Source organism: Typopeltis vanoorti, chromosome 9 (genome assembly GCF_054136105.1).
Source record: "Typopeltis vanoorti isolate ZY-2024b chromosome 9, IOZ_Tvanoo_1.0, whole genome shotgun sequence".
NCBI classification, from domain to species: Eukaryota; Metazoa; Arthropoda; class Arachnida; order Uropygi; family Thelyphonidae; genus Typopeltis; species Typopeltis vanoorti.
The window spans coordinates 114075447-114102767 of NC_143557.1; the positions used below are offsets into that span (position 1 = coordinate 114075447).

At 35.8% G+C, this 27321-nt stretch overlaps 1 protein-coding gene across 3 annotated transcripts in view; it reads left to right on the top strand.

Annotated features, from left to right (window-relative positions):
• LOC150103434 (lon protease homolog 2, peroxisomal-like) overlaps nucleotides 1-27321 on the top strand; it is a 641828-nt gene that overhangs the window by 511975 nt on the left and 102532 nt on the right. For all 3 annotated transcript variants that reach the window (XM_090397545.1, XM_090397547.1, XM_090397544.1), the window contains exon 15: nucleotides 16184-16428. In XM_090397545.1, the coding sequence (XP_090253671.1) occupies nucleotides 16184-16428 (245 nt within the window). The remainder of the gene's footprint in view (nucleotides 1-16183; nucleotides 16429-27321) is intronic.

Below are 27321 nucleotides of genomic sequence, written 5' to 3' on the forward strand. Positions count from 1 at the left end.
CTGAGAAAAGATTTGCCTTCTTTAGATATGGTTCTAGGAAGGAAAAAAAAGGTGTAACATTATTTCAAGGACAATGGGTCATTCTTTAACCACTGTACTGGTCATGAAGTGTTGACACATTAGTAAATACTGATATGGAAGTGAAGTGTGTCGAATCAAATTGAAATAACATGGGTAATATGAAGCATTAATTATTTGATATATTTTATCTGTTTTGCTGTTTGGGTAGTTAAAAGATGTTTAAATGGTCCATTTAAAGAAAAAATATTTAAAATTCTTTAAATACCCCTCTCTCTCTCTCTCTCTCTCTCTCTCTCTCTCACACACACACACACACAAAATATGATACTGAAATCTGTTGCATTGAAGATCTTTCTCCATCATGAATAGTGAATTTGAATTTCTTTTCAAATAAAAGTTTCCTTTATAAATCTGTCTTTAAGTTTATCTCTCTTGAAACTTGTATGCATTAGTTTTTCTCTTTAAATCCGCATGACCATGTTCCATGTTTTTTGTTGTTGTTTTTTCTTTTAGAATATATTAAAAAAAAGCTCAGTCAAATTTGCTTAACTGTGAATTTTTTCAGTTTAACATCCCAATGACCAGGATATATATATACGTCCAGATAAATCTGGATATGATTATGTAACACCTATTGAATAACATGGATAAGAAGTGCAACTTGGTCTCACTATTTCATCCACCTCGGCCATTAGAAAGGTTACATGAAATTTGATACTGCCTCTCAGCAACAAGTATTTACTCCACAGTAAAGCACTGAACCCACAAGAGGTCACACCACAGAATACCATATTACATGGAATGTGCACTCAGTGTATTTTGTGAAGCTTACAAATTTTTGACCAAACTTTTACATATTAATGAATTAGATTACTTTTTAAATTAAATTACATTTGACAAGAAATGATATTCTTGTTTATATAGTTGTGTTTATATATGTTTTATAGCCTTACTCACTTCCTCCTCCAAGATGTCAATTTCAAAGATCTCTGCTGGTGGAGAGATCTTTTAGTTCTTTGATTACTTCTGTTGCAGTATTATTTAGTTGATTTTCATATAATTCGCTGCAATATCTTGTCCATCTGTGTATCATTTCGGTCTGGTCCATCAGTACTTTATCATCTTCATCTTTGACTGCTATTGATCTTGTTTGCCACTTCCTATTGACATTTCTTATAAGTTTATAGACCTCTCTAGTTTTATGTTCTCCATGGTACTGTTCAATGTCTTTGCATTGGTCCTCCAGCCATTTGGTTTTATCAGATCTTGCTGCTTTCTGTACTTAATTGCATTTTCAACGGTATAACTCATCTGCTGCCTCTGATTATCTCTTAAGTTTCAGTTCTCTTTTCTCTTGTACCAATTTCAGGGTTTTCTGAGTTATCCATTTCTTGTTGATCATCTCTCTCTCAGGAATTACTTTCTCTATCACATTTTTTAGTACTGTAGTCAGTCATTCTGCTCTTTTTGGAACTTTCCTTTGTACTTCTCTTTCAGTTTTAGTCTTATATTCTCAATCACTAAGCTGTGGTCCAAATTAATATCAGCTCCTTGGAATGATCTGTACTGCTGATCTCATGTTCTTCATTTCTGATCTATTAATATCAGGTCGATCATGTTCCTATGCCTGCCATCGAAGGAGCGCCATGTCCGTTTATGACAATCTTTTTGTTGGAATTTGGTATTGCGAATCATCAGGTCGTTATCAGTGGCAAATTCCAGAAGCATCCATCTCTCCATGTTAATTTCTTTCTCCATAACTTTTTCTCATCTTGTGTTATTTCTGCCAATCTTTGCATTCCAGTCTAATCCAATAATGAGTATATCCTGCTTTGGCACCTCATCAATTTCTAGTCGTAGATTTCTGCATTGAATCTTGCAACCATTATCCTTTCACTAACTGGTTTGTATCCTATCATTGCTTGACAGGCCTTGTTACTTAGCAAGAAATCTATGCCTGCTTCATGCTTACTTTCATTTCCTGACCAGAGAACTCTTCCACCATTTGTTTCTCCTGACAGTGTCCATCTCATTTCTGAAATAGCCAAGATGTTGCATCTGTATTTCTTCTTGAAGCAACTGCAATTTTTCAGTTGCCCATAGTGTGTGAAAACTCCACACACTCTGGGACGCTATTATTTTGCAGCGATGCAAAATAATAGAGTCACATGATCCTTAGCCGCTTAAAAGCTGTCAACACATCGACACTTACCTGACAAACCCTCAATCTTTCTTGAAGAGTTTGGGAGAAATGTAAAAAGGAGCATATAGGTTATGTTTAGGCTTAGGATGGCCTAAGCTCGTTTTGACTTCTGTGGCATTTTATAGAGTTACTGGAGTTGTCCATTAACCCACCATGTCCAGTTAGTATTACCGCTTCTTGTCTAGGACTACTTATTGGCTATTCACGGCTGCCTACCATCTCTGGTGGCTGTTCCCCAATCCACAACGTGGGGACCTGTCCAGTGGCATACATTTTTACCTTTGGGGAAAGACCCCCAGACTGGACAGTATTCACTATAGTGAGTACTGTTGTGCTAGGTGCTTAAAACCAGTTCATTTTTTTAAAAAATAAAAAAGCAGTTTTACAAAATTCTCCCATGAAGCATTCCATTGGACTTGTACTTCTTGAGTCATTTGTTTATTTAAATACACCCAATTCTCCATTTACATGGTAGATTGGTTCCAGCAAAAATCATGTAAATGAAAATCATGTAAAAACTTAGCTTGTTGTGCTTACTTCCACAGTGCATAATTATCACTTCAATTGTAAACTTGTGTCACCTACCACCCATTATTTTGTTAAAAATGGCAGAGCAACATGATATTCCAGAATCCATGGCTTGGAAAGCCATTGGTCTATTAGAAGCTGGACAAACACATCAAGTTGTTGTTGCTCAAGCGTGTCGTGTATTGTGTATCTCAAAGCATAATTTTGCAACATCGGAATCACTTTCTGGAGACAGGAAAATGTTTGCCGAAGACAAGGTCATCCATCATCAACAACTCCAAGAGATTATCAGTATTTGTCATTATTTGCCAGAAGAACATGCCAATCCAATCAAACATGCCTGGGATGCTTTAGGTAGGCATGTTTCTGTTCGATTGGTGCTACCACAATTGCTTCAAGTGCTCAAAATTGCTCTCACACAAGAGTGGGGAAATATCCCACAAGAACTGTTTGATCATCTTATCCGGTCCGTGCAATCAAGATGTATGGCTGTTTTGGCTGTTAATGGAGACCATACGCCCTATTAAAAATTAACAGAAGCGTTTTGGGCAATTCTTGTTAAAATTATTTCATGCTAAAATGTTACTTTGTTAATTTTGTAAAAAATATTTATTCATATATAAAGTACCCAATAGTTATAATTATTTGCAGAAATGTATAATTATCCTATAGAAACTAAAATATCCCCTAATTGTTTTGAGCAGTGTATCTGTATCTCTTAAAGAAAATAGTGTGTCATTAATAAAACAGAAATTCGAAAAGGTCCAAATACACCTGCGCATATGGTTATTAGTTAAATTTTATTCACCGTCACTTTCTGACAGTAGCCGCATTCTTTTGTGTGAGACTGGAATTAAATCACTTCCATCACTTGAAAAACTTTGGCCGTCCTGTTCATACTGCAATGGTGAAATGTTTTCTTCAGTAGAAGGGACTAAATTAGCACTAATTTTCAATAATTTTGAAGGTAGATTTTTTTTTTTACCACGAACTCTGTAATTAATTGTTGAAGACATGTTTTGACTAGATCTTCATGTAATTCTTCATATCGCACCATACATGACTTCGGTTCACACTTAAACTGTTTAGCTCGTTAAGAATTTGCGTCGTGTGTAAGAAAACGACTTTGCAATTTTACTAGCCATTTGAAGCCCTTCTTTAATTAATCCTGCAGTGAGTAAAATCTCTTCATTATCAATTTTTTTTTTTTTATTGAGATTCTCAAGGACAGCTTCTATTATTTCATCATCACTAACAGCCTTGTCGACCGTCAGTTCTTCAATATCCGCAGACGAAAATCATCAAATCCTTCTCTGCCAACTGCATGTGCTAATCTGATGGTATTGAGATATTCAGTTGTATGCAAAGATAAAGGGTTTTTCTTTTTCACATATTCTTACCAAGTAGCTTTCCAGCATGCAAAAGTTGATGTTTCAATTCTGATAATGCCAACTTAGCAAGTTTGATGCAATACAAATTGTAAAATTTCTTCCTCACATCAATAACTGTCAGTAAATTATACATATCTAGTTTATCCAAAATGTATTGGAATGTTCTTCTTATGTAGTAAGTTTTGAAGGTAGAAATCACACCCTGGTCTAGTGGTTGTAATAAGGATGTTGTAAAATTCCACATTCGGGTGCTCTAAAACAGGATGTACAGGCACATTGTCTATAATCAATAAAACTTTCAAGTCCAGATTTTTTCCCATCAAATAGCATTTAACTAGATCTTCATGCAACAAAATATTGATGTAACCATTCATTAAAAATTTCGTTTGTAACCCGACTTTTTTTTTATTTGCTTTCCAGTGCACTGGAAGACAAAAAAAAAAAAAAAAAAAAAAAAGTGGTAACTTGTTAAAATCCACACCTTTCATTGCCCACGGTTTTAGGGATCGATTAATGAGTAATGGTTTTAATATACAATCTCCTGAAGATCGCTGCAAAATAATAGAGTCACACGATCCTTAGCTGCTTAAAAGCCGCCAACACTTTTTTGTGATATCGCTGTATAAGTTCTACTTAGCATTTGTGTACATTCTGTAGCGTAGAGTAATTCCTGATATTTAAAACATCGATGGGTGGGGGGGGGTCCCCATAATTCAAGTTTAAGTACATATGTACCATACTAGGAAACGATAATTATAATGAAAATACCCTTTTTAGCAGAACTGAATTCAAACAGAAATTTTAAAAATAAGCACCATTTCAACCATGTTAAATCAAAATATACAGTGTAAAAATAGAATTGCTTTTGTTTTCCAAACTGTGTTATTTCAAAATCGTATAAAAACAGCCATGTAAAAAAATAAATTAGCTGTACTTTATTTGAGGGGTGGATAAAAAATAACCATTACTTGATGCGCAGACAATGTTTATGCATTGATACTTTAATAGTATTAGAAATGATTGAGAGCCTTATGAAATTACAAATCTTTAATCAAAAGTACTAATATAAAGCAATTATGAATTATTTATTTCATAAAAAGGTTGGTCGATTGGTAGGGCCTCTGCTACTAATGGCTCACTCAAAAAGTTAAGTAAGTTTGAGCGCAGTTAGTAGTTGGAAGGGGATAATCGTTTGATGCTGTTGGTACACTCTCCCTCGATGAGTCTTTGGACTCCCTGGAGGTGTCACATAATAATAATAATAATAAAAATTCATAATTTTATTTTATCAAATTAAAAAATATATATATAGAGAGAGAGAGAGAGAGTAAATGGTCAAAAACAGGGAAACGGGATTTGCTAGGGAGGCAAGTGATAGAGTCAGCTGTAAATAGTACTAAGGTCATTAATTGCTGTGAATTTGGGATTAATTGTTTGCAGAAAATGAACAGTATAGAGAGTGGGCTAATTCACACACAGGGAGATTATGGGAGGAAGGGAGTATTGCAGTTTATGTATACTAATGCTCGAAGTATTTGGAATAAGTGCGAAGAATTTTTGTCATTACTTAGTACAACTTGGCCAAAAATTATAGGAATTAGTGAGACGTGGTTAACTACGCATGATATAGGGATTGAATGTAAGGGGTACAGTATTTTCAGCAGGACAGAGATAACAGAATGGGGGGAGAGGTTTTACTAATGATAGACAAAGAGTTAAAGCCAAAGAAAGTAGAAGTGCCTCAAGGTGACAGGTATGTAGAGGGCAGTTCATTTGAGGCTGTTTGGTATGAGATAGAGATTAACAAGGCAAAATATGTAATCGGTTGTTGCTATAATCCAAGGGGTATTAGGGAGACTGTCGATAGTATATATTGACAAATTAGCACGATGCGTGAAGGTCGAATAATTATTATGGGGATTTTAACTTTGGGGACATAGATTGGGAGAAGGAATGGTCTCAAGGAACAAAGGAAATGGAGTTTATACAGCTGTTAAGAGATAACTACCTGAGACAGCATGTAATGGAAGGGACAAGAGATTCTAGAGTGTTAGATCTGGTCATAACATCAGAGAACATTATCAATAAATAATTTAATTACACTGTCTCCACTTGGGGAAAAGCAATCATGTGGTCTTGACCTGGGAGATTGGAAGATGTGCTGAATATTCTGTTAAGAAGGGGTATATGTGGAATTACAAGGCTGGTGATTATGACAAGCTGAGAAGTCAGCTTTCAGCAGTGCTATGGCATGAGAATTTGAAAGGGAGAGATGTTGATGGTGCATAGGAGATTGTCAAGGAGTATTTAAAGAAAGCTGTATCAGACTGTATTCCCAGAGTCAGAAGGAGAAATCAAGTAGGAGTAAGATGGATGAATAATATTCTTAGGCAGGAGTTGCAGATAAAGAAAAGGTTGTGGAGGAAGTATAAAGAAAAATGTGATGAGCAGTACAAGGTACAGGCAAAGAGAGTAACCTGTATGGTAAGGAAAGCCAAAGCTAATTATGAGAGGAAGCTAGCTGATGAATCCAAAAGAAACCCTAAGGAGTTCTTTCACTATGTGGCAAGTAAAAGGAAGAATAACTATGGAAAGATTTCTTTAAAAAGTGTTGATGGTAAGGAAATTACAGAAGCAAATCAAATAGTTGAGTTGCTTAGTGATCATTTTGCAAAAGTGTACCATCCTGGTTGTGATAGTGCAGTGTCAAATGTGTCATTGACTGAAGAGTCTAGAGATAGACGAAATAGAGGTGCATAATATATTACAGAACCTTAATGCTAATACTGCCATTGGGTTAGATGGCATATCGGCCCATGTGTTACGAGAATGTGCAAGAGAATTAGCACCTCCTCTAACCAGGCTGTTTAATTTAAGCCTCAGTTCTGGTAAAGTACCAATAGAGTGGAAAGAGGGGAAAATAATTCCACTGCACAAGGGAGGCTCCAAGACTGAGGTTGCAAATTATAAACTAATCAATATATTTAGAGTGGTGGTTGAGGTTTTGTAGAAATTGGTAAAAATTAGAATTCAGGACTGGGTGGACAGCAATATCATACTTTATAAGGGGCAACGTGGTTTAGTGAAATTCCACATGGAACTCTGTTGCATAAATTAGAGCAAATGGGTATGTATCTGAAGCTGGTGATTTGGATTACAGGATGGCTGGTGGATAGATATCAAAGAGTGGTTTATGGAGGAGCTGATTCCACTAGTGGTGTACCTCAAGGCTCAATGCTTGGTCCTCTATTGTTTAATTTGTACATCAATGATATTGGGAATACTTTGAAAGGAAATATCCACTTGTTTGCTGATGATGCAAAATTAGGAACAGCGATAGTCAATTCAGATGATGTAGATATCTTGCAAGATGATTTAAATAGGCTGACGCTATGGACTAAGGTAAATGGCAGTCAGTTTAATGTGGCTAAGTGTAAGGTGATGCACTTCGGGAGGATGAGATCACATGCTGTTTACTATATTAACGGAACTGAACTGCAAGAAGTTGATGAGGCAAGGGACTTGGGAGTTATTGTGGACAGAGAACTTAAGTTTAAAGGGCTTATTGTAAAGATTGCCCAAACATCACATCAAATTACATGGTTGTTGAAGAACACACTAATGAGCAGGGATAAGGAAGTTATTGTTCTACTTTATAAGGCATTAACTACCTTACCGGCCATTAAAGATCAAATACGCATCCTCAAAAGCTTCGTATCCATCATAAATTTCAATATAATATCAATGGTATTACAATTTTAATATGCACTTTGCATCCATGGTAATGTGGACGTATATATACGTCCTGGCCGTTAGTGTGGTTAATAAGACCGCATTTGGACTATTGTGCACAGATCTGGTCACCTGGATTTCTTGTTGATGAAGAAATGGTGGAGAGGAGAGTTACAAAGATTGTTGCAAGTCTGTGGGATGTTCCCTACGAGGATAGATTAAAGATCTGTGGGCTCCAAAAACTAGCTGATAGATGTAGGAGAGGAGATATGATAGAAGCATATAAATTATTAAAGGGATTTTACAGGATTGATACTGATGGCATTTTGAAGACCAGTGCAGGAAGGGAGAGAACGAGGGGCCATCCCTGGAGATTATGTAAGAGTGTGGTTAACAAGGGTGTTAGGACTAGATTTTTTACTGGAAGGTTATGAAGGGGATGGAATGTGTTGCCAGAGGTGGTTGTGAATGCTTCATCTGTGAATGAATTTAAGGAGAAGTATGATAGATATTGTGTAAATAATGGTTAGTGTGTCAATGTGGGGGTCTTCCGCAATGAGTCTTTTGACTCCATGGAAACACCACGATGATAATAATAATATATATGTGTGTGTTATTTTTGTTTTAAAAAATATATAGTTTTTTTTTTTTAATGTAGGATGTAAACTTTTTTGAAGTTTACATCCTGTGTTAAAGTTTATATCTTACTATTTAAAAGATATAGGTAAATAAAAGAAATTTTATTTACCTATTTAATATCATTCCTTTAATCATGCTGCTACCGACCATGTTGTGTTTAGCGATCATGCAGTACATATGTATTGCATGATCACTGGCCTGGTTGGCCGAGTGGTAAGCATATCCGCTCTCCAACGAAATGGCTGCTGGTTTGAATCCCTTGTGGGCATGGATGTTTGTGATTGTCTGTGAAAAATACTAGTGGTGGTAGTGATGGATAGTAGATGCTGCTGGTGTAGATGGTGTGGTTCTCTGTAGTTGGTGAATTGATGGTGGAAACGGAGAGTTGGTGCCCTCCTTCGATGAGTCTTTGACTCCCTGGAAGTGTTCTAATAATAAGAATAATATACTAATAATTATTATTATTTATACAAGTACTAAATGAAGTCAAAAGACTCAACGTGGGAGACCCACACTATCCATTAAAAAATATCTATCACATATCTTACTTACTTAATCCTCGTCTATCTTTTAAGGTGTCAAGGTTATTCTTGGACCTTGTAAATGCAACCATAACTTGAGGATAAGGTGGTTAGCCCTATGTCTATAGATGCATGTGTTCACGGGGCCAGTTTTCATTCTGGGGGATGAAAAAGCCGAGTTTCTGGGTGAAAAAACCACCTACCTCCATATGAGACTGACTAACTCCCTTTTCATCGAAAAAGACCAGATAAAGGTTCATCGCATCGCTGATGGTAATCGAACCCAGGTCTTTCCGACCAAAAGACTTTGTCTATAACGACTGAGCTATGGAGACGGTATCATTTATCTCCTTAAACTTATTCACTGTTGTTTTGCTTACAACCACCTCTGGCAATCCATTCCACTCATTTACCACTTCCCAAGTAAAGAACCTAATATGCACACCCTTACTAACCACACTTCTTATACAACTTTATCTTATACAACTTCCTAGTATTCTCAATCTTATAGAATCCCTTTAGTAAGTTAATAATATTAATAAGTTTCTATCATATCCCCTCTCTTCTTTCTGCATGCACTGAACTGTGCAACCCACACACACCTTCAGTCTATCCTCATATGAAAGACCTGTCACCAGCTTGGTCGCTCATATCTGAATCTTCTCCACCACCTCCTGATCCCTTAGAAATGCAGGTGACCTAATCTGTGCACAGTAATCAACATGTGGCTGACTCATGGCCTTCTAAAGAGGGATAATAACCTTCCTATCTTTACTTGTCAGTGTGTTGTTCGACATTCAAGTAATCCTCTGAGCTATTTTGCCAACTCTTGCAATATATCCTCTGAATTTCAAATCTCTATCCACCATCACCACGAGATCATTAGCTTCATCAATTTTCTGTAATCTAATACCATATGATTTAAAGTTAATCCTTTCATCCCAAAGTGTATTACTTTACATTTTGCAACATTAAATTCACAAGGATTGTCCTTTGCCCACACTGCCAATCTATTTAAGTCATCCTGCAAGATATCTATATCACCTTTATCAACTGTTGCCTTCTCCAGTTTTGCATCATCAGCAAACAGCTGAATATCCCCCCCCTCTCAAATCTTCCACTATAATATTAACATACAAATTAAAGTATAGTAGTCCTAGTACAAAGCCCGGAACTAATGGAGTGACCCAGGGCTCTGTACTAGAACTACTAATACAGAGCCCTGGGACACTCCATTAGTTCATTCACTTTGATTCCACTCCACCATACACCACTCTCTGATGTCTATCAGCCCCCCTTCCCATACATGCTACCAACCTCATATCCATTCCCAGTTGCTCCAACTTATATAACTTATAATTTTCCATGTGGTATTCTGTCAAATGCCTTTGCAAAGTCTAGCAGTATCGTAGTGTATCCATTTTCTTTATCCAATTCTGTTGTCACCTTATTATAAAATGTGAATAAATTACTGAGGCAGGACTTACCTTTTCAACGCCATGCTGCCTCCTATAGAGTATGATATTCCTATCCACCCATTTCGGAATTTTACTTTTGATCACCTTTTCCAATACATTAACCACCACTCCAGAGATACTAATTGGTCTGTAATTTGCGACTTCTGTCTTGGAGCCACTTTTATGTAATGGCACAATCTCACTCTCTTTCCATTCCCTTGAAACCTTGCCAGAGCTGAGGCTTAGATTAAACAGTTTCGTAAGAGGCACTGCAAGTTCATTTGCACATTCTTGTTGCACACAAGCCAACATGCGGTCCAGGCCCGCTGCTCTATTCCCATTGATATTTTTCAATATACAGGTAACCCTCGTATAACGTGGTACTTATACAACACAGTTTCGACATAACACGGTATGTAGTTATAAGTAGCAAATTTATATTAGGGGAAATATCCTTTAGCACACATGTACATCAATTGTTTATCGTATAAAGTGTTTATTGTTGAAAATTGGTTTCATTTTCTGCAAGGAAAGTGCATTAAAAATCATAAGTGTGTTAATCTCCAGCTGAGCACTTTATTTTTTGGTGAGTTACATATAATATGTAATGCTTTTTTTTATGTAAAAAATTTATTTTTATAGTAATGGCCACTTAGAGTGCTTTTGCGATATGGTTGAAAATGAAATTAGTGAATTAATTGATGGGGAAGTAGATTTAAATGAGGAGAAACTGGTACAATTAATAGATGATGTCGAACCAAATAGTGGGGAAAGTGCTGCCGAAGATTCTGATTGTGATGAATCTGTTAAAGAATTCAGTTTAAAGAAATTAGCAGAAGGATTGAACTTGGCAAGAAAGTTATTTTATGGATAATGATCTCTCAATGGAGTGATCCGGAAAATTCACATGACAATTCGATATTTGTTTAGCTCCGTATTATGAACTTAATAAAAAATTGCGGCATAGTGATAAGCAAGGTCTTATATATAGTTAACTTCTTGATAACTAAATCAGCTTAAGTATGCAGTGAGAATTATACAAATAGTGTCTAAGAGATTTCAAGTGATGATAACATCTGGCCACTCGTAAATAAAGAGCATCTATGAAATTTTAGTTTTGAAGAAAGTGATGACAATTAAAATATGCACTTTATTTTATTTTTCCTAAAATATTTATGCATTATATGCAATGAAGTTTATGTACAATTTATCTATAATTTTATACTGTGTATTTGTTTCATAATTTATGTTTTCTTAACTTACATGAATTACCTGAATTAAATAAAAATATTTTTTTGTTGGATATGTCATTGTTTATATAATCTTTAAAAAAAAAACGCTTTTGGAATCTAACCCTACTTTTTCTATGTGATCTGAGTCTCTCATAATGCGATTTATATAACATGGCATTTCTATGGAACCTAACATCTGCGTTATACGAGGGTTACCTGTACTGAGTTCCTCCAATTCATCTACCTCAATTCTCACATAAGTAACTTCAAAGTTACAACATGGATGATATACCCTTGCAAAGTGATCACTTAGCAATAAACCACAGATTAAACTCTTGGAAAGGCTTATGTGTTTGCAGTACATGTTAATTTATTTTCATGGGTATTGATCACAACACAGAATAATAAGAAAGAAAATAACTAATATTTATTAACTTATTTGCTGATATTTTGCTGATATTATATCCAGCATCTTCAGAGCACAAAAACAGTTTGTCACATCCCCATCTATGTTGGAAAAAGATAGAAAACAAGTATTAATTAGGAAAGTTTTTTTTTTTTTTACCTTGGGTATAATATATGTTAAAAAAAAACAGGTTTATATTTAAAATAACTTGGTATCTTTAACATAAAAAAAAAGTATTAATTAGATCTTAAAATCTCCCAGATTTTTGGTAAATTTATGGAGCCATACTTGTGGTTTGGAGTTTGGAGTATGTTTTAAAGCTTCTGTTGATAAACAAAAAAAAAATCTCTCTGACTTATGACTTCTGTGTAACACTTTTGTTTTCTTACGATTGATCCTGTGTGAAGGGATATCCAAGGCATGGTCTGCTAGACCTGACTTGCCATAACGAGTGCCAGATGTATTTTTTATGTTCACTAAAACAGTTTTTCCTGTTTATCAACAATAAGCCCAGTCACAAGAACAGGGCACTTCATAAACTCCTGGATGTGATAAAGAAGAGATTTGTCCTTGGGTGAACGGATGAGAGTTGCCAATTTGACATAACGTTTAAATATGGTGCATAGCTGATGTTTATTAAGCACTCTACTTATCCTTTCAGATGTGCCTTGAATGTATAAGTTGGTAACAGTCTTTCTGTAGTCCTGTGTCGTAGGCAATGGGGGTAGATTTCTGGGGAGCATTTAGCATTTTTCTATCCTATGGGTATTATAACCATTGGCTAAGAAAATGTTATGTGAGTGAGTTCAGCTTTAAGAGCATTGTCATTGGAACAAATAGCTCTAGTTCTGTGAATTAGTGTTTTTAGGATGCCATACTTGAGCTGGATGATGATGGGACTGTTTATGCAAATATCTCCCTGTATGTGTGGGTTTTCCATAAACCGAAAAAGATAGGGAAGTCTGGAGGACGTGATTAATGTATCCAGGGAGTTAGTTTAGAAATGGGTTTTAGGGTGTTGGCTATTTAAATGCACTAAATACGTATCTAATGTGTTGGGACCATGTCGCCAAATAAACACATCATCAACATAACGTAGCCAAACCACTGGTTTGGAAGTGGCTGTATTTATAGCTAGCTTTTCCAAGTGTTCTATGTAGAAATTTGGTAAAGGAGGAGAAAGTGGGAGCCCATTATTGTCCCAGCTAGTTTTATGTATATCTTCCCTTCCCATGTTATTTTAACCTGCATGTACTGTAAATAATTCAGATATATCTGGGGGATGGGGGGGATGTGACCTAAGTAATTCAAGGGTTTCAGTTAAGTCTATATTTGTAAATAGTGAAGTAAAATCAAAACTAATCATTATGTCTGAACGTTTTACGATATGGCTTTCCAAAATACATTTTAGGCAAAAAGAATTTTTAACAAAGGAGGGAAATTATTTGTGAGGGTGGCTAGTAATTAACTAAATGTTTAGCAAGTCTGTATGTGGGAACTCTTTATACTGTCCACAATAGGGTGTAGGGGTGTACCTTGTTTGTGAATTTTAAGTGCTCCATATATTCTGGCTGTTTTAACATGAAATGTTTGAGTTTGTTAACTGTTTCTTTTGGCCAGGAAGTGACCTTTTTTCAATAATTTGCAAACTTTATTCTTTTGAGAGTTAGTGGAATCATGATCTATAATTTTATGTAGGACTGGTCTTGTAAAAGTATGTGCATTTTGCTTTCTTATTCAGCTAAATTCATCATTACAACTGCATTCTCTTTGTCTACTTTATTATTATTATTATTATTCAGGCCTTCATGGAGTCAAAAGACTCATCGTGGGAAGTCCTTCCTAAGAACATAAAGTCTGTCAAGACTCATCGAGGGGAGGTCCCCCCTAAGAAACACAGTCTATCATACCACTCTTTAAACTCATTGACCGTTCTCCCTCCCACCACTCCATCAGGCAATGCATTCCACGGTTCAACCACCCTCCACACAAAGAAACCACTCCTTACCCTCTTGCTCACAGTTTCCTTGTGCTAGCCTGGTTGGCTGAGTGGTTAGCATATCTGCTCTTTAGCCAAAAGGTTGCGGGCTTGACTCCTGTCGTGGTCATGGATTTTTGTGATTATCTGCAAAAATACTAGTGGTGTTGGTGTAGTTGTGATTCATTACAGTGGTGGATTGAGTGGTGGAGACAGAGTTGTAGAGTAAGTACTCTTCCCTCGATGAGTCTTTGGACTCCTTGGAGGTGTCACGTAATAATAATAATGTGGATTCCTGTATAGCTTTTTTAAAACACTGATTTCCTTTTGTGGGATTTTTTTTTCTTTTTCCTCAAAATCTGATAAAACCTTCCTTACCATACTTGTTACTCTTTTTGCTTGTACATTATACTGCTCATGGGCATTAAGAAGATATGCTTAAAATATTACTGATATTGAATAGATTTTAATGTAATTTTGTATCTAAAAATGTATGCCTATATGTCTGAAACAGTGAAACAAGGAGTCATCTTATACTCTGAATATAAAATCTGAACATTTTTATTTGACAATGGAAAAAATCATCTAATACAGATGATAAAATGTTGTGGGAGAATGAAAAGGAAGTCAAAGACACGATTTGAGATTCACAGTGAAGGTTTTATTCATAGTGTCTTAAATGAAGAACGTTTTATTAAAATATACTGTTAAAAAAATATTGCAGACTTTTTACCGTAATCAGTAGTTTGTTTTTATATTATGTTAATAATATACTAATATATTAGTATACAGTGGCGGCTCATGGCTTGAAATCGTGGGGGTGCTGCAACTTTCGAAATATACATACACACTGTAAGTATGGTGTATATGTGTTTGGATAAAATATCAACATTATGGTAAAAATTTTTTAAAAAATTAAACATTAAAAAATATTGTTTATTATAGATAAAATTATACAGTTTGGTATAATTCAAAATTACTTAAAAATAAAATATATTCTTCTTGTTTTGTTTCATGAAAAAATATTGTTCATTATCGATAAAATTATAATAGTATAGTATAATTCAAAATTATTTAAAAATAAAATCCATTATCATAACCCCAATAATGTTCTAAAATAAAAATTATAACAAATGTTATGTCTTTAATTGTAATGTCCAAATATTTAAAGAGACGGAGTAAACACGATAAGCATCACGAACACTCTACTACTGGCGCAAACTGCATATAAACAACAGTGGAACCGAGTGATGGACAGTGCCGCATTACGCTAATAGCTCGCATCTCACTATGACGCATATGCTTGCGCGCATAGCAAATACTAACAATATGACACTGTACTGCTAGTGTCCTTTGCCCTCCTAAGTGCTACAAGATGGATTTTCATTATTTTTTATACAAAATAAGAGAATCATATAGGATTGCTGATGATAAAATTAAATATTACAAGCAAATATAAATAAATAAATAAATATATTAATATATCGAGAAAAATTGGGGGTGCTGCAGTTCCACAGTGCCTATGCACAAGCTGCCCCTGTTAGTATATTAACATACTGTAATTGGTATATAAATATTTGTATTTAATAAATGTATCATAAATTACAGTAAAAAAATAAATACCTCCTCTGATTTTTGTTTTATATTTACATGTTCCTTTTACTTTAAGAATCTATCAGCAGCAAGTGTAAAATATGTGTTCATCTTATATAGCAAAATAAACATTTTGAAAATAAATTTTTGGGGTCACCTTATAGGGCTAATTGACTTGTATGCTGGCATATATAGTAATTATATGTTTTAATTACTATATAATATTAATTATAGTATTTGTATATAGCATATCATCTCTGATCGAAATATGAAATGCTCTTTGATAACAGTGTAAGTATGTAATCACAGTCTGATTTGTATTTCCTTATGATCATAGTATCTAACAGATTTAAATAAGTTGCTGATTGGATTATTTCATAAATGAATGAAAGAAAGCATATGTAATATATAAATAATACTATAGAAAACTTTTAATGATATTTCTTTTAAATGGTTTATTTCCTTTTTTTTTTCTGCTATAGTTTTAAAGTATACACGTGAAGCTGGAGTAAGAAGTCTTGAGAGAAAAATAGGTGCTGTTTGTAGAGCAGTTGCTGTTCGTGTTGTAGAGAAACAGATTCCCATTACAAGAATAGAAGTTCCTGATATTCCAACTGATTTAACTTCAAAGATGGAAACCAAAGGATCTATGCTAGAGGAGACATTGGTGCATCCTCCAGAATTACCCATTGTTTTAGATGAAGCTGCAGTAGAAGACATCTTGGGAGTGAGTATAATTTAGATACACGTTTTTAATAACATATTAGATCCAAGTTATCAGTTAAAAATATGATGCAAATTTTTTTTTTTGTATAAGACTCACACTACTGTTGGATGAGTGATTGTTTTATTAATTTAATGGCGAATGTTAATTGTATTAACATTCAATAATTGTTGATCAAATTGTCAAGCATCTACTTCAGTGAACTTAACTTGACTTCTTGATGTGTAATATATGTATGTATTAATGGATTTGATTCTCTAAATGCATTGTTATTATTATTATGGACAACTCCATGGAGTCTGTAGACTCATCAGAGGATCCTTAAACATGCCACTAGCCAGTATTTACCTAATATCTATCATATTTTGCTTTGAATTCATTCACAATCATGGCATCTACAAGAGACTTTTACTCAATTTCCAAAGATGGATTCTAGTTCTCCCACCACCAAACCTGTTGTTACAAATTTCTTCTGTATTAATCCTGGAAAAAACCTCTAAGTAATTTGTATGTCTCAATCATATCACTCCTTTTCTGCCTATGAACCAATTTGTGTACCCTACATATCTTCAACCTATCCTCATAAGGTTCATAAGGGATGCATTCCATACTCCTGTCACCATCTTGGTCACTTGCTTCTGAATCCTCTCTGCCTCCTCCTCCTCCTCTTAATTCCCAAAAAATCCAGGTAACCAGATCTGGCACAGTAGTCAAGGCCCTATAAAAAGGGCCTTGACTACCTGCTTATCTCTGCTCATCAGGGTGTTCTTCAGTAATCAAGTAATCCAATGACCTGTTTCAGCCACTTTTGCAACATGCCCTCTGAACTGGAACTCCCTCCCTATTCACAAATATCCCTACATCCCTGGCTTCATCAATGCCTGTGACTAATGGCATGCCATAGGACTCTGTACTTAGACAACTACTATTTAAATTTAATTTGTGAAAAAAATAACCATCACTGTGGTTATTAATATAATTAACGGCTATTTTAGCCTGTTTTTGTTTAGGAGTGTCCCTTATATTTAATACATTGGCTAACATAACTCAAAAGGGGTATATATGTATTTTAGGGCATTATGGGCGAGTATAGAAGGCAATTATGGCAGAATAAAAAATGTGGAAAGATTATATACATACCTTGATTTTGGTTTAAAGATGCCTTCTAAATCCAAGCTCTTGTTGAAGGGGGGGGGGAAGAGAGGGAAGGATACCCTTCCCTTTCTTCTCCCCCCCTCCCCACAACAAAATAATATATATATATATTTATATATGTATTATTAATAGTAACCCGGGTTCCCGAACTTATTTTCCTGTGTCTCAAGTACATCCCCATGTTCTTTCCCTCTCTTCCCCCCCCCCTTCAACAAGAGCTTGGATTTAGAAGGCATCTTTAAACCAAAATCAAGGTATGTATATAATCTTTCCACATTTTTTATTCTGCCATAATTGCCTTCTATACTCACCCATAATGCCCTAATATATATATATATATATATATATATATATATATATATATATATATATATATATATATATACCCCTTTTGAGTTAGCCAATGTATTAAATATAAGGGACACTCCTAAACAAAAACAGGCTAAAATAGCCGTTAATTATATTAATAATGTTTAAGAGGAGTAGCATGGGAATTTCCCAGAAATTATACTTAATCACTGTGGTTATTTTTTTCGCCCCAAAATGCATAACTTTGCACTTTACCACATTAAACTGACATCTATTCTCCTACTGCCAGTAATTGAAATCATCCTGCAGAAATTGAACATCATCATTGACTATTGCACTACCCAATTTTTCATCATTGGCAAACAACTGAATATTTCCTCTCATATCATTTCCTATATATTATTAATGTTCAAATTAAATTTAAATAGTAGTTGTCTAAGTATAGAGTCCTATGGCATGCCATTAGTCATGGGCATTCTACTGGACTCTACTTCTGAATAAATGACTATCTGGTATCTCTCCATCAACTACCCTCTTATCCATCTCCATATGCAGCAGTTTATTTATCAGAATTCCATTTGGTAAAAATGGAGCCTTTGCAAAGTCCAGCAGTATATACTCATTACCTTTAAGCTTCTGCTTAAAATTATTATTATTATTCAGGCCTCCATGGAGTCAAAAGATTCATCATGGGCGGTCCTTCCTAAGAACATAAAGTTTGTCAAGACTCATCGAGGGGAGGTCCCCTCCTAAGAAACACAAAGTCTATCATACAACTCCTTAAACTCATTGACCGTTCTCGCTCTCACCACTCCATCAGGCAATGCATTCTACGGTTCAACCACCCTCCATGCAAAGAAACCACTCCTCACCCTCTTGCTCACAGTTTCCTTTCGTAACTTCCAGTGATGGCCTCTCATCATCATTCCTTCCAGCTGTTCAATCAAGCGAAAGAACTCCCCAGTGTCAACCCTGTAACCACCTCTCAACAGTTTAAAAGTCTCAATTAATTATCATCTCTCCTCCTTCTATCCACCAAACTCAGCAGTCCACATTCCCTCAGCCGATCCTCATAACTATCATTGTACAGTCCTGAAATCATCTTTGTCATCCGTCTTTGTACCCTTTCCATAGTTAATCTATCCTGAAAGAACCTGTAGGAGGTTCTTTCAGGATGATATTATTATTATCTTAAGACCCCATGGAGTGAGGCTCATCGAGGAAGTCCCTTTTGTCATACAGAGCTTATCATACCATGCTTTAAACACATCCAAATTCTCTGCAGGCACAATGCTCTCAGGCAACGCATTCCTATCATTCCCAACTCTCCATGCAAAAAACCTACTTCTCACTCTCCTGCTCATACCCTCCTTATACAGCTTCCAGGGATGACTTCTTGTTCTCCCCCAAACTCCTACCATTTTATGAAAAACCTCTTCAACTTTAATTCTATAACAATCCCTTACAACTTGTAGATCTTTATCATATCATCCCTTTTCTTGCTATCCACTAGATTCTGCAAATTGCATCATCTCAACTTTTCTTCATATTCAACATTCCTGAGATCAGAAACAATTTTGGTGAATCTTCTCTGGACCATCTCCAACTGCTCTTCATCCTTTTGAAAACCAGTTGACCAAATCGATGCACAGTAGTCCGCTTGTGGAATAATCAGAGAATGAAACCAGAATTTCCTTTTGTCTACAAGTCAGTGTCCTCCACATCATTGCCAAAATGCATTGTGTTATCCTCACAATTATGGCAATATGTCCTCTAAATTTTAGATCCTTATCCACCATTACCCCAAGATCTCTTATTTTCTCCACCTTCACCAGTATATCCCAACCAAAAGTAAATTCTACATCCCATTTTTGTTGTTTTCCAAAGCTAAAACCTTACATTTTGCAACATTAGACTGGCATCCCCACTCCCATGCCCATTTCACTCAGTCTATTAAGTCTTTTTGCAAGGCCACATTAAATAACTGCTGCTCATACTGCTCTCATGGACGCTGTGCTTCCCTGTCCATCTGGCTTCTCCCCATTTCCCTGTTTGTCTTGCACACTTGTTCTCTCATTCTCTACACTCATGTTACCCACTTCTTCAGGCATAAGCACCTCTCCAATCTCCTTCCTTATTCTCCTACTCTTTCATATTGCTTCTTACTTGCTCAGATTCATTCTCTGCACTCATTACTCATTCTCTACACCAGGCATGGGCAACCTTTCCTAGTTCGGGGGCCAAATTATCATTCTGTCTCCGAGTCAAGGGCCAGACCAAATTACTAAATAAAATAAATTAATATTAAATGAATTAAAACAAGTTGCTACTTCATATTTCATTTATTTTTAATATAATGCTTTGCTGTAAAGCTCTACATAAATTTTATAATATAATGAACGACATAATTTAATGTGAAGGTTGGTCTTGTACTTCAACTACGAGGCTATCAATATTGACGTTAATATTACTTAAGGATAATCACATAGAATTTTCGAAGTTTTCGTCTGTTATTCTTGTCCGAATTTTTGATTTATTGTATTTCATCCTCAAAAAAAACTGTTCACATATATGTGCTGCCGAAAAGACAAATGATTTTTCTTGAAAAGGCGTGTAAATTTGTATATTTTTCTTCTACCAAATAAAATTTATAAAAATCCATCAAAGCAATATTGTTAAATTGTGATTTTAGCACTAAATCTGCCTTAAGCTCAATAAGTTCCATCTGTAAGTTTTCTGGCACATTATTTACATCAGCATCCATCGGATGAGCAAATATAGTGAATGTGGAGTCTTTGTTTTTGAAGTTGGCAAACCTTGTATCAAATTGTTCTATTAGTGCCTTCAGTTCATCTCTATAACAATTATAAGGGATATTTTTATGAGTTGCTAGAGTAGGAAAATGATAGCAATTTTTAGCTCTTGACTTATGATTTGTAATAAACTAAGATTGTTGACTTTCCAACAATCTTAGTTTATTACAAAAAGCTTTGACATGTCCATGCAATTCATGAACCAATTGTCCTTGTTTTTGCAATTTAAAATTCAGTTCGTTTAGGTATCCAGTGACATCTACAAGGAATGCTAAATCACACACCCACTCATAATTTTTTATGTCCATAAAATCTGCAATGTGTTGTCTCAGATCATAAAATCGTTTTAACATTTTACCTTTACTCAACCACCTTACTTCACAATAATAAGATACATCTTCATAATCCAAAAATAGGTCTGCCAAATACTCCTTAAATTGGTGGTGATTAAGTGCATGTGACTTAATAAAGTTAATACTGGCTACTACAACTTCCATAACATTTGTGAATTTAATTGATTTTGCACACAGATTTTGTTGGTGGACAATGCAGTGAAAATTTGTTAAATTTTCCAGATGGATCCGTAGTTCTATCGCTCTTTCATGAACTATTCCAATAAATCCCTTCTGCACCAACCATTGCAGGGGCTCCATCAGTGCACATGCCAGATAGTGAACTCCATTTAAGCCCATATCTATCGAAGACCGTGTTGACTGTTTCAAATATATCTTCACCGGTAGTTGTTCCTTTTAACGGCCGAAGCGCCAATAATTCTTCTGTGATATTGAAATCCGCATCAACTCCTTGAATAAATATTGCTAGTTGTGCTGTATCGGAGGCATCGGTGCTGTCATCCAAAGTAATTGAAAATGCTTCCAATCTAGCAATCTTCTCTTTTAAACTTTTTTTGATATCATCAGCCATAATTTCTATCCCTCAGACAACAATACATCTCGACAAACGAGATGTATTGTTGTCCGACGGATAGAAATATTGTTTATTCACCAATTCTTGAAGTCTTTTTTCTTTTCAGGACATATTATACTTGCAACATCCAGCAGACATTCTTTGATAAATTCTCCTTCACCAAATGACTTAGAATGCTTAGCGATTTTTTTCGCTTACCACAAAGCTGGCTTTGACAATGCTGTGGTGCTGCATTCTTTGCTTGTTGAACATTTGCTGCTGGGTGTCCAAGTTCTTCTTCAACTTCTGTATTTCATCTTTTCGTAGTTGTCCATCAATTTTTGGGTGATCCGCATGTCTCGAAGCAAAGTGTCTCTTCAAATTGTATTCTTTGTTGGCGGATACGGATTCATTGCACAGCAAACACACACAGGCAAACCTTTATTCAGAATAAAATAATAATCCTCCAGTTGTCTTGAAATTGATGATTCTCTGCATTTACTTTTCTTTTTTTTTGCAATAACCCCTGACACTGTCCCAAATTTATAAGCGATATTCAGAAATGTCAAACAAAACTGTCTTCTACACCACAGGCACTGAACAGAACACAACATCAATGCAGGCACCGAACAGAATATAACATCAATGCAGGCACTGAACAGAGCACAACACCAACACAAGTACTGAAACCTTGTGCATCTGTTCTCTTTACCACCCTTCTAGTAATCAAATCGCCATACAACCTGTCTTTTGCGTACTGAGATAATTTACTTTTGTCTACTCAAATTCTCTTCATTTCATTCCACATCTGCCTCACTTTCACCAACTCTGCTTTTAAATCTTGTGTCTTTTTTTTTATCATCATTCAATCTTGTTATTTTTTCGCCAGTCACACACACACTTGATTGCTATCAGCCCCACTCTCCACCTTACTGTTAATTGCACTCTGTTTTTTGACATTGTTTAATTTCATTTCATGGTTTTTCAATGCCCACATTATCGTTAATTTTACTCAATTTTTCAATGTCATGATGACCTGCTTTATATTCTATCAAACTTTTTTCTCGCTATCATTTTTTATTATTATTATTATTTCGGGAAACTCCAAGGAGTCGACAGACTCATCGAGGGAGGCCCTAACATCATGTCAAGAACAACTATTCAACATTCACACAGTATCTATCATACCTTGCCTTGAACTCATTCATGGTCATAGCACCTACAACAGACTCTGGCAGCTTATTCCACTCATTCACCACTCTCCAAGTAAAAAACCTAGCTCTAACACCCCTGCTAATCACATTCTTGCCCAGCTTCCATGTATGGCCCCTAGTCCTCCCACCACCAGTCCTATTCTCAAAAATATCTTCTAGATTAATCTTATAGAAACCCTTAAGTAATTTAAATGTCTCAATCATATCACCCCTTTTCCACCTATCAACCAATTTTTGCAACCCACAAATCTTCAACCTGTTCTCATAAGGTTCATTCCGCATACTTGCTATCATCTTGGTCACTCGTCTCTGGATCCTCTCCACCTCCTCCCCATCAAGAAGAAACCCTAGTGCCCATATCTGGGCACAGTAGTCTAGATGGGGTCTTATCAAGGCTCGATACAGAGGAACAATAACTTGTTTGTCTCTGCTTATTAAAGTATTTTTCAGCAACCAAGTGATTTGATGAGCTGATTTAGCCACTTTGGAATGTGCACACTAGACTTCAACTCCCTATCCACGAACACTCCCAAATCCCTGATCTCATCAATCTCCTGGAGTATGGTTCCACCAATGTGATATACTGCTGCTAATCTTTTCACTCCAAAATGCATAACCTTACACTTTGCCACATTAAATTGACATCCATTTTCACTATCCCAGTCCTCCAAACTATCCAAATCATCCTGCAAAATATTGACATCCTGTGCGCTCACATTTGCTCTACCCAACTTTGCATCATCAGCAAACAAGCGAACACTTCCTCTCAGATCATTCCCTATATCGTTAATGAACAAATTAAACAGCAGCGGTCCAAGAACAGAACCCTGCAGCACACCACTAGTGACAGACTGTCTTTTGAACTCTACTCCCGAGTAAACTACTCTCTGGTATCTCTCCATCAACCTTCCTATCCATCTCACCAACCCTATATCCATCTCCATTTGCTCCAGTTTACTGATTAGAGTTCCATGTGGTATCCTGTCAAAGGCCATGGCAAGGTCCAGTAGAATCACTAATCACCCTAATCCATTACCCTAATCCAGTTCAGCCATCACTGTGTTATAGAATGTGAGCAAGTTACTGCGGCATGATCTACCCTTCACAAAATCATGTTGTCCCCATACAGTATTGATTTTCATCTATCCAATCCTGTATTCCTCTCTTGACTAATTTCTCCAAGACCTTGACAATGATTCCTGATATGCTGATCAGTCGGTAATTTGCAACAACAGTCTTGGAACCTCCTTTATGCAGTGGAACTATTTTACCCTCTTTCCACCCACTCGGGACTAACCCAGACCCGAGACTCAAATTAAACAAAATGGTCAAGGGCACTGACAATTCTTTAGCCGTTTCACGTACAGCACAAGCTGGTATACCATCCAATCCCACAGATGTATTGACATTGAGGTTTTGCAATAGACTACTCACCTCCACTTCATTCATCACAATTCCCATATAATCTATTGGTTCATTCATTTCTGAAATGTCACCACCTGGAAGATATATTTTTGCAAAGTGCTTGCTCAGTAATTCAACTATATCAACTGATTCGGTTACCTCCCTGCCATCAGTAATCTTTAAAATCATTCTGCCATATACATTTTTTCTTTTACTTGCAACATATCAAAAAAATTGTTTAGGATTCTCTTTAGCCCGCATGGCCAATGTTCTTTCGTAATCCTTTTATTCTTTTCGTACCACACTCGTTACCCTTCTTTCCTCGCTTTACACCGTTCATGTTCGTGCTGGTCACTTTTCTCCTTAAATTCCATTTATAGTTGTTTCTTTTTTTACAGCTCAAGCTTAATGGTGTTATTCATCCATTTAACCCCTACTTGATTTATTATTCGGACTCTAAGTTTACTGTCAGCCATTGCTTCATGCAAACACTTCTTAACCACCTCCCATGCACTATCAACTTCTAGCCCTTGCGCTTGTACAGGCCATGGCACTGAACCAATCAATCTCCTAAGCTTGTTATACTGACTAGCCCAATAATTCCACATGTACCCTGTCTTAATTGTAAATTCCACACTTTTAGCCACCTGCCAAGTCAAGACCCTATGATCACTCTCACCAATTGGTGGCAACATGGTCATATTCATTACAGCCAAATTCTCAGATGCAATTACTAGGTCAAGCACTCTCTGACCCCTAGTATTTTCCATTACATGCTGTCGCAGATAGTTATCCCTTAATAACCGCATAAAATCCAGTTCCTTCCTCCCATGTGTCCTGTCCTCCTTCCAATCACTGTTACCACACTTCCACACACATTCTCTGAATGTTATCACAATCTTCAATTGCCATATCAGTAAAATGCCATGTTCCATCAGAATATTGCATTTCCTACATGCCACACATTTTCTTTTCTCTTATTCAGTCTCTCTATATAAATATCTGTGACATCTTCCCATGCATTCACGGCACCTTTCCATTTTTGAGAAATCCACACTGTTTATTGTATCTTCCAATCACACCTACAGAATGATTTGCCTTTGACAACCTTATTATATCAGTGTGCTAACAAAAGCAATGCATTCATGATAATATCATTTAAAACATTTATCCAAACACTGTGTTCCACTCTCAAATATGTAATCTAGTAATATTTAATCTAGAATTTAGACAATATCAGCACACATTTAATATAAAATTTACTTTTTTGATTATAATTATTTTTATAATAATTTGATTGAATTTCTTAAATTTCATGTTTTTTATTATTAATTTTTTATATTTATCTTACCAGATTATGTGTATTTATCACATTAGCCAGTAATGATTGGAAGTTATGCATAATCACTGGCAATTTTGATAAGTAGTAAGCTTTTTGTTTTTATTAATCACATTCTCCAAAATATTAGGTGATTAGTCAATAATCCCCAGCAGTTATGCATAAATAGAAATAATTATTTATGGTATTTAAACCACATAAAAGGTGATTTATGTGGTTTAAATACTATTTTTAATAGAAACTATGTTTTAATTTGACTAGTTTCATGAAAAACTTTGTTTCACTTCATCAGGAAATAGCATGAATAAATTAAAAAACTACAAGCAAAGTAATAACAATTAACATTTATACATTTCAAATATTAACATATTTGAAAATGTATAAACAATGGAAAGCATGCATTTGCTGTTATGCTGGCTGCTGGTTTATGGGTTGCTATATACTATTGGTAGATGCAAGTGTGTCATGATGGATTAAGGAAGACCAGATTTAATGTAAAATCACAGCTTGGTTTTTTTTATTATTATTATTATTATTATTCAGGCCTCCATGGAGTCAAAAGACTCATCGTGGGAAGTCCTTCCTAAGAACATAGAACATAAAGTCTGTCAAGACTCATCAATTGGAGGCCCCCCCCCCCTAAGAAACACTAAGTCTATCATACCACTCCTAAAACTCATTGACCATTCTCGCTCTCACCACTCCATCAGGCAATGTATTCCACGGTTCAACCACCCTCCATGCAAAGAAACCACTCCTGACTCTCTTGCTCACAGTTTCCTTTCGTAACTTCCAAGGATGGCCTCTTGTCATCACTCCTTCCCGCTGTTCAACCAGGCGAAAGAACTCCCCAGTGTCAACCCTATAACCACCTCTCAACAGTTTAAAAGTCTCAATCATATCACCTCTCCTTCTTCTATCCACCAAACTCTGCAGTCCACATTCCCTCAGCCGATCCTCAAAACCAAAATTGTACAGTCCTGAAACCATCTTTGTACCCTTTCCACAATTAATTTATCCCCTTCAAATCCTGGGGACCAAATCTGAGAACAATAGTGTAAGTGTGGTCTGATCAGAGACTTATACAACAGAATGATAACCCTTTTATCTCTGCAGGTCAGTGTCCTTCTCATAATTGCAGCAATCCTCTGTGTTACCTTCACCACCTTTGCAATATGTCCCCTAAATTTCAGGTTTCTATCAATCATCAACCCCAGATCTCTTGTCTCCCCTACTTCCTCCAGTATAACTCCTCCCATAGAGTGTGCAGTATCCCATCGATGTTTTCCGAACCTCGAGGCCTTACATTTTGCTGCATTAAACCGATACCCACATTCATTTGCCAATCTATCTAGCTTATTCAAATCCTCTTGCAGGGCTACCACATCTGCACTATTACTAATAATCCTTCTCAGCTTTGCATCATCCGCAAACAACTGAATATCCCCTTGCAATCCACTGGCATTGTCATTGATATTTTTTGTTACACTGTAGAGGATTTTTGTACCAGGTGTAGACACCTAATTTTTTAAGTGGCGGCGGATGTGGAGGTTTCCATTGATTGAAGATTTTGTTGTTTGGGTAAAAAGGAACCGTTAGGCTTTTTTGGGGGGAAGCAATCTCGCTATTTTATCAATGATAGATATTGTGTATATTGGAGAATCACTGCTCTTTTATATTATTATATATTTTACATTTATTTGGAGGTTTAGATAGAATTTTTTTCACTAATGTTCTATTGTGGTCATTTTTAGGA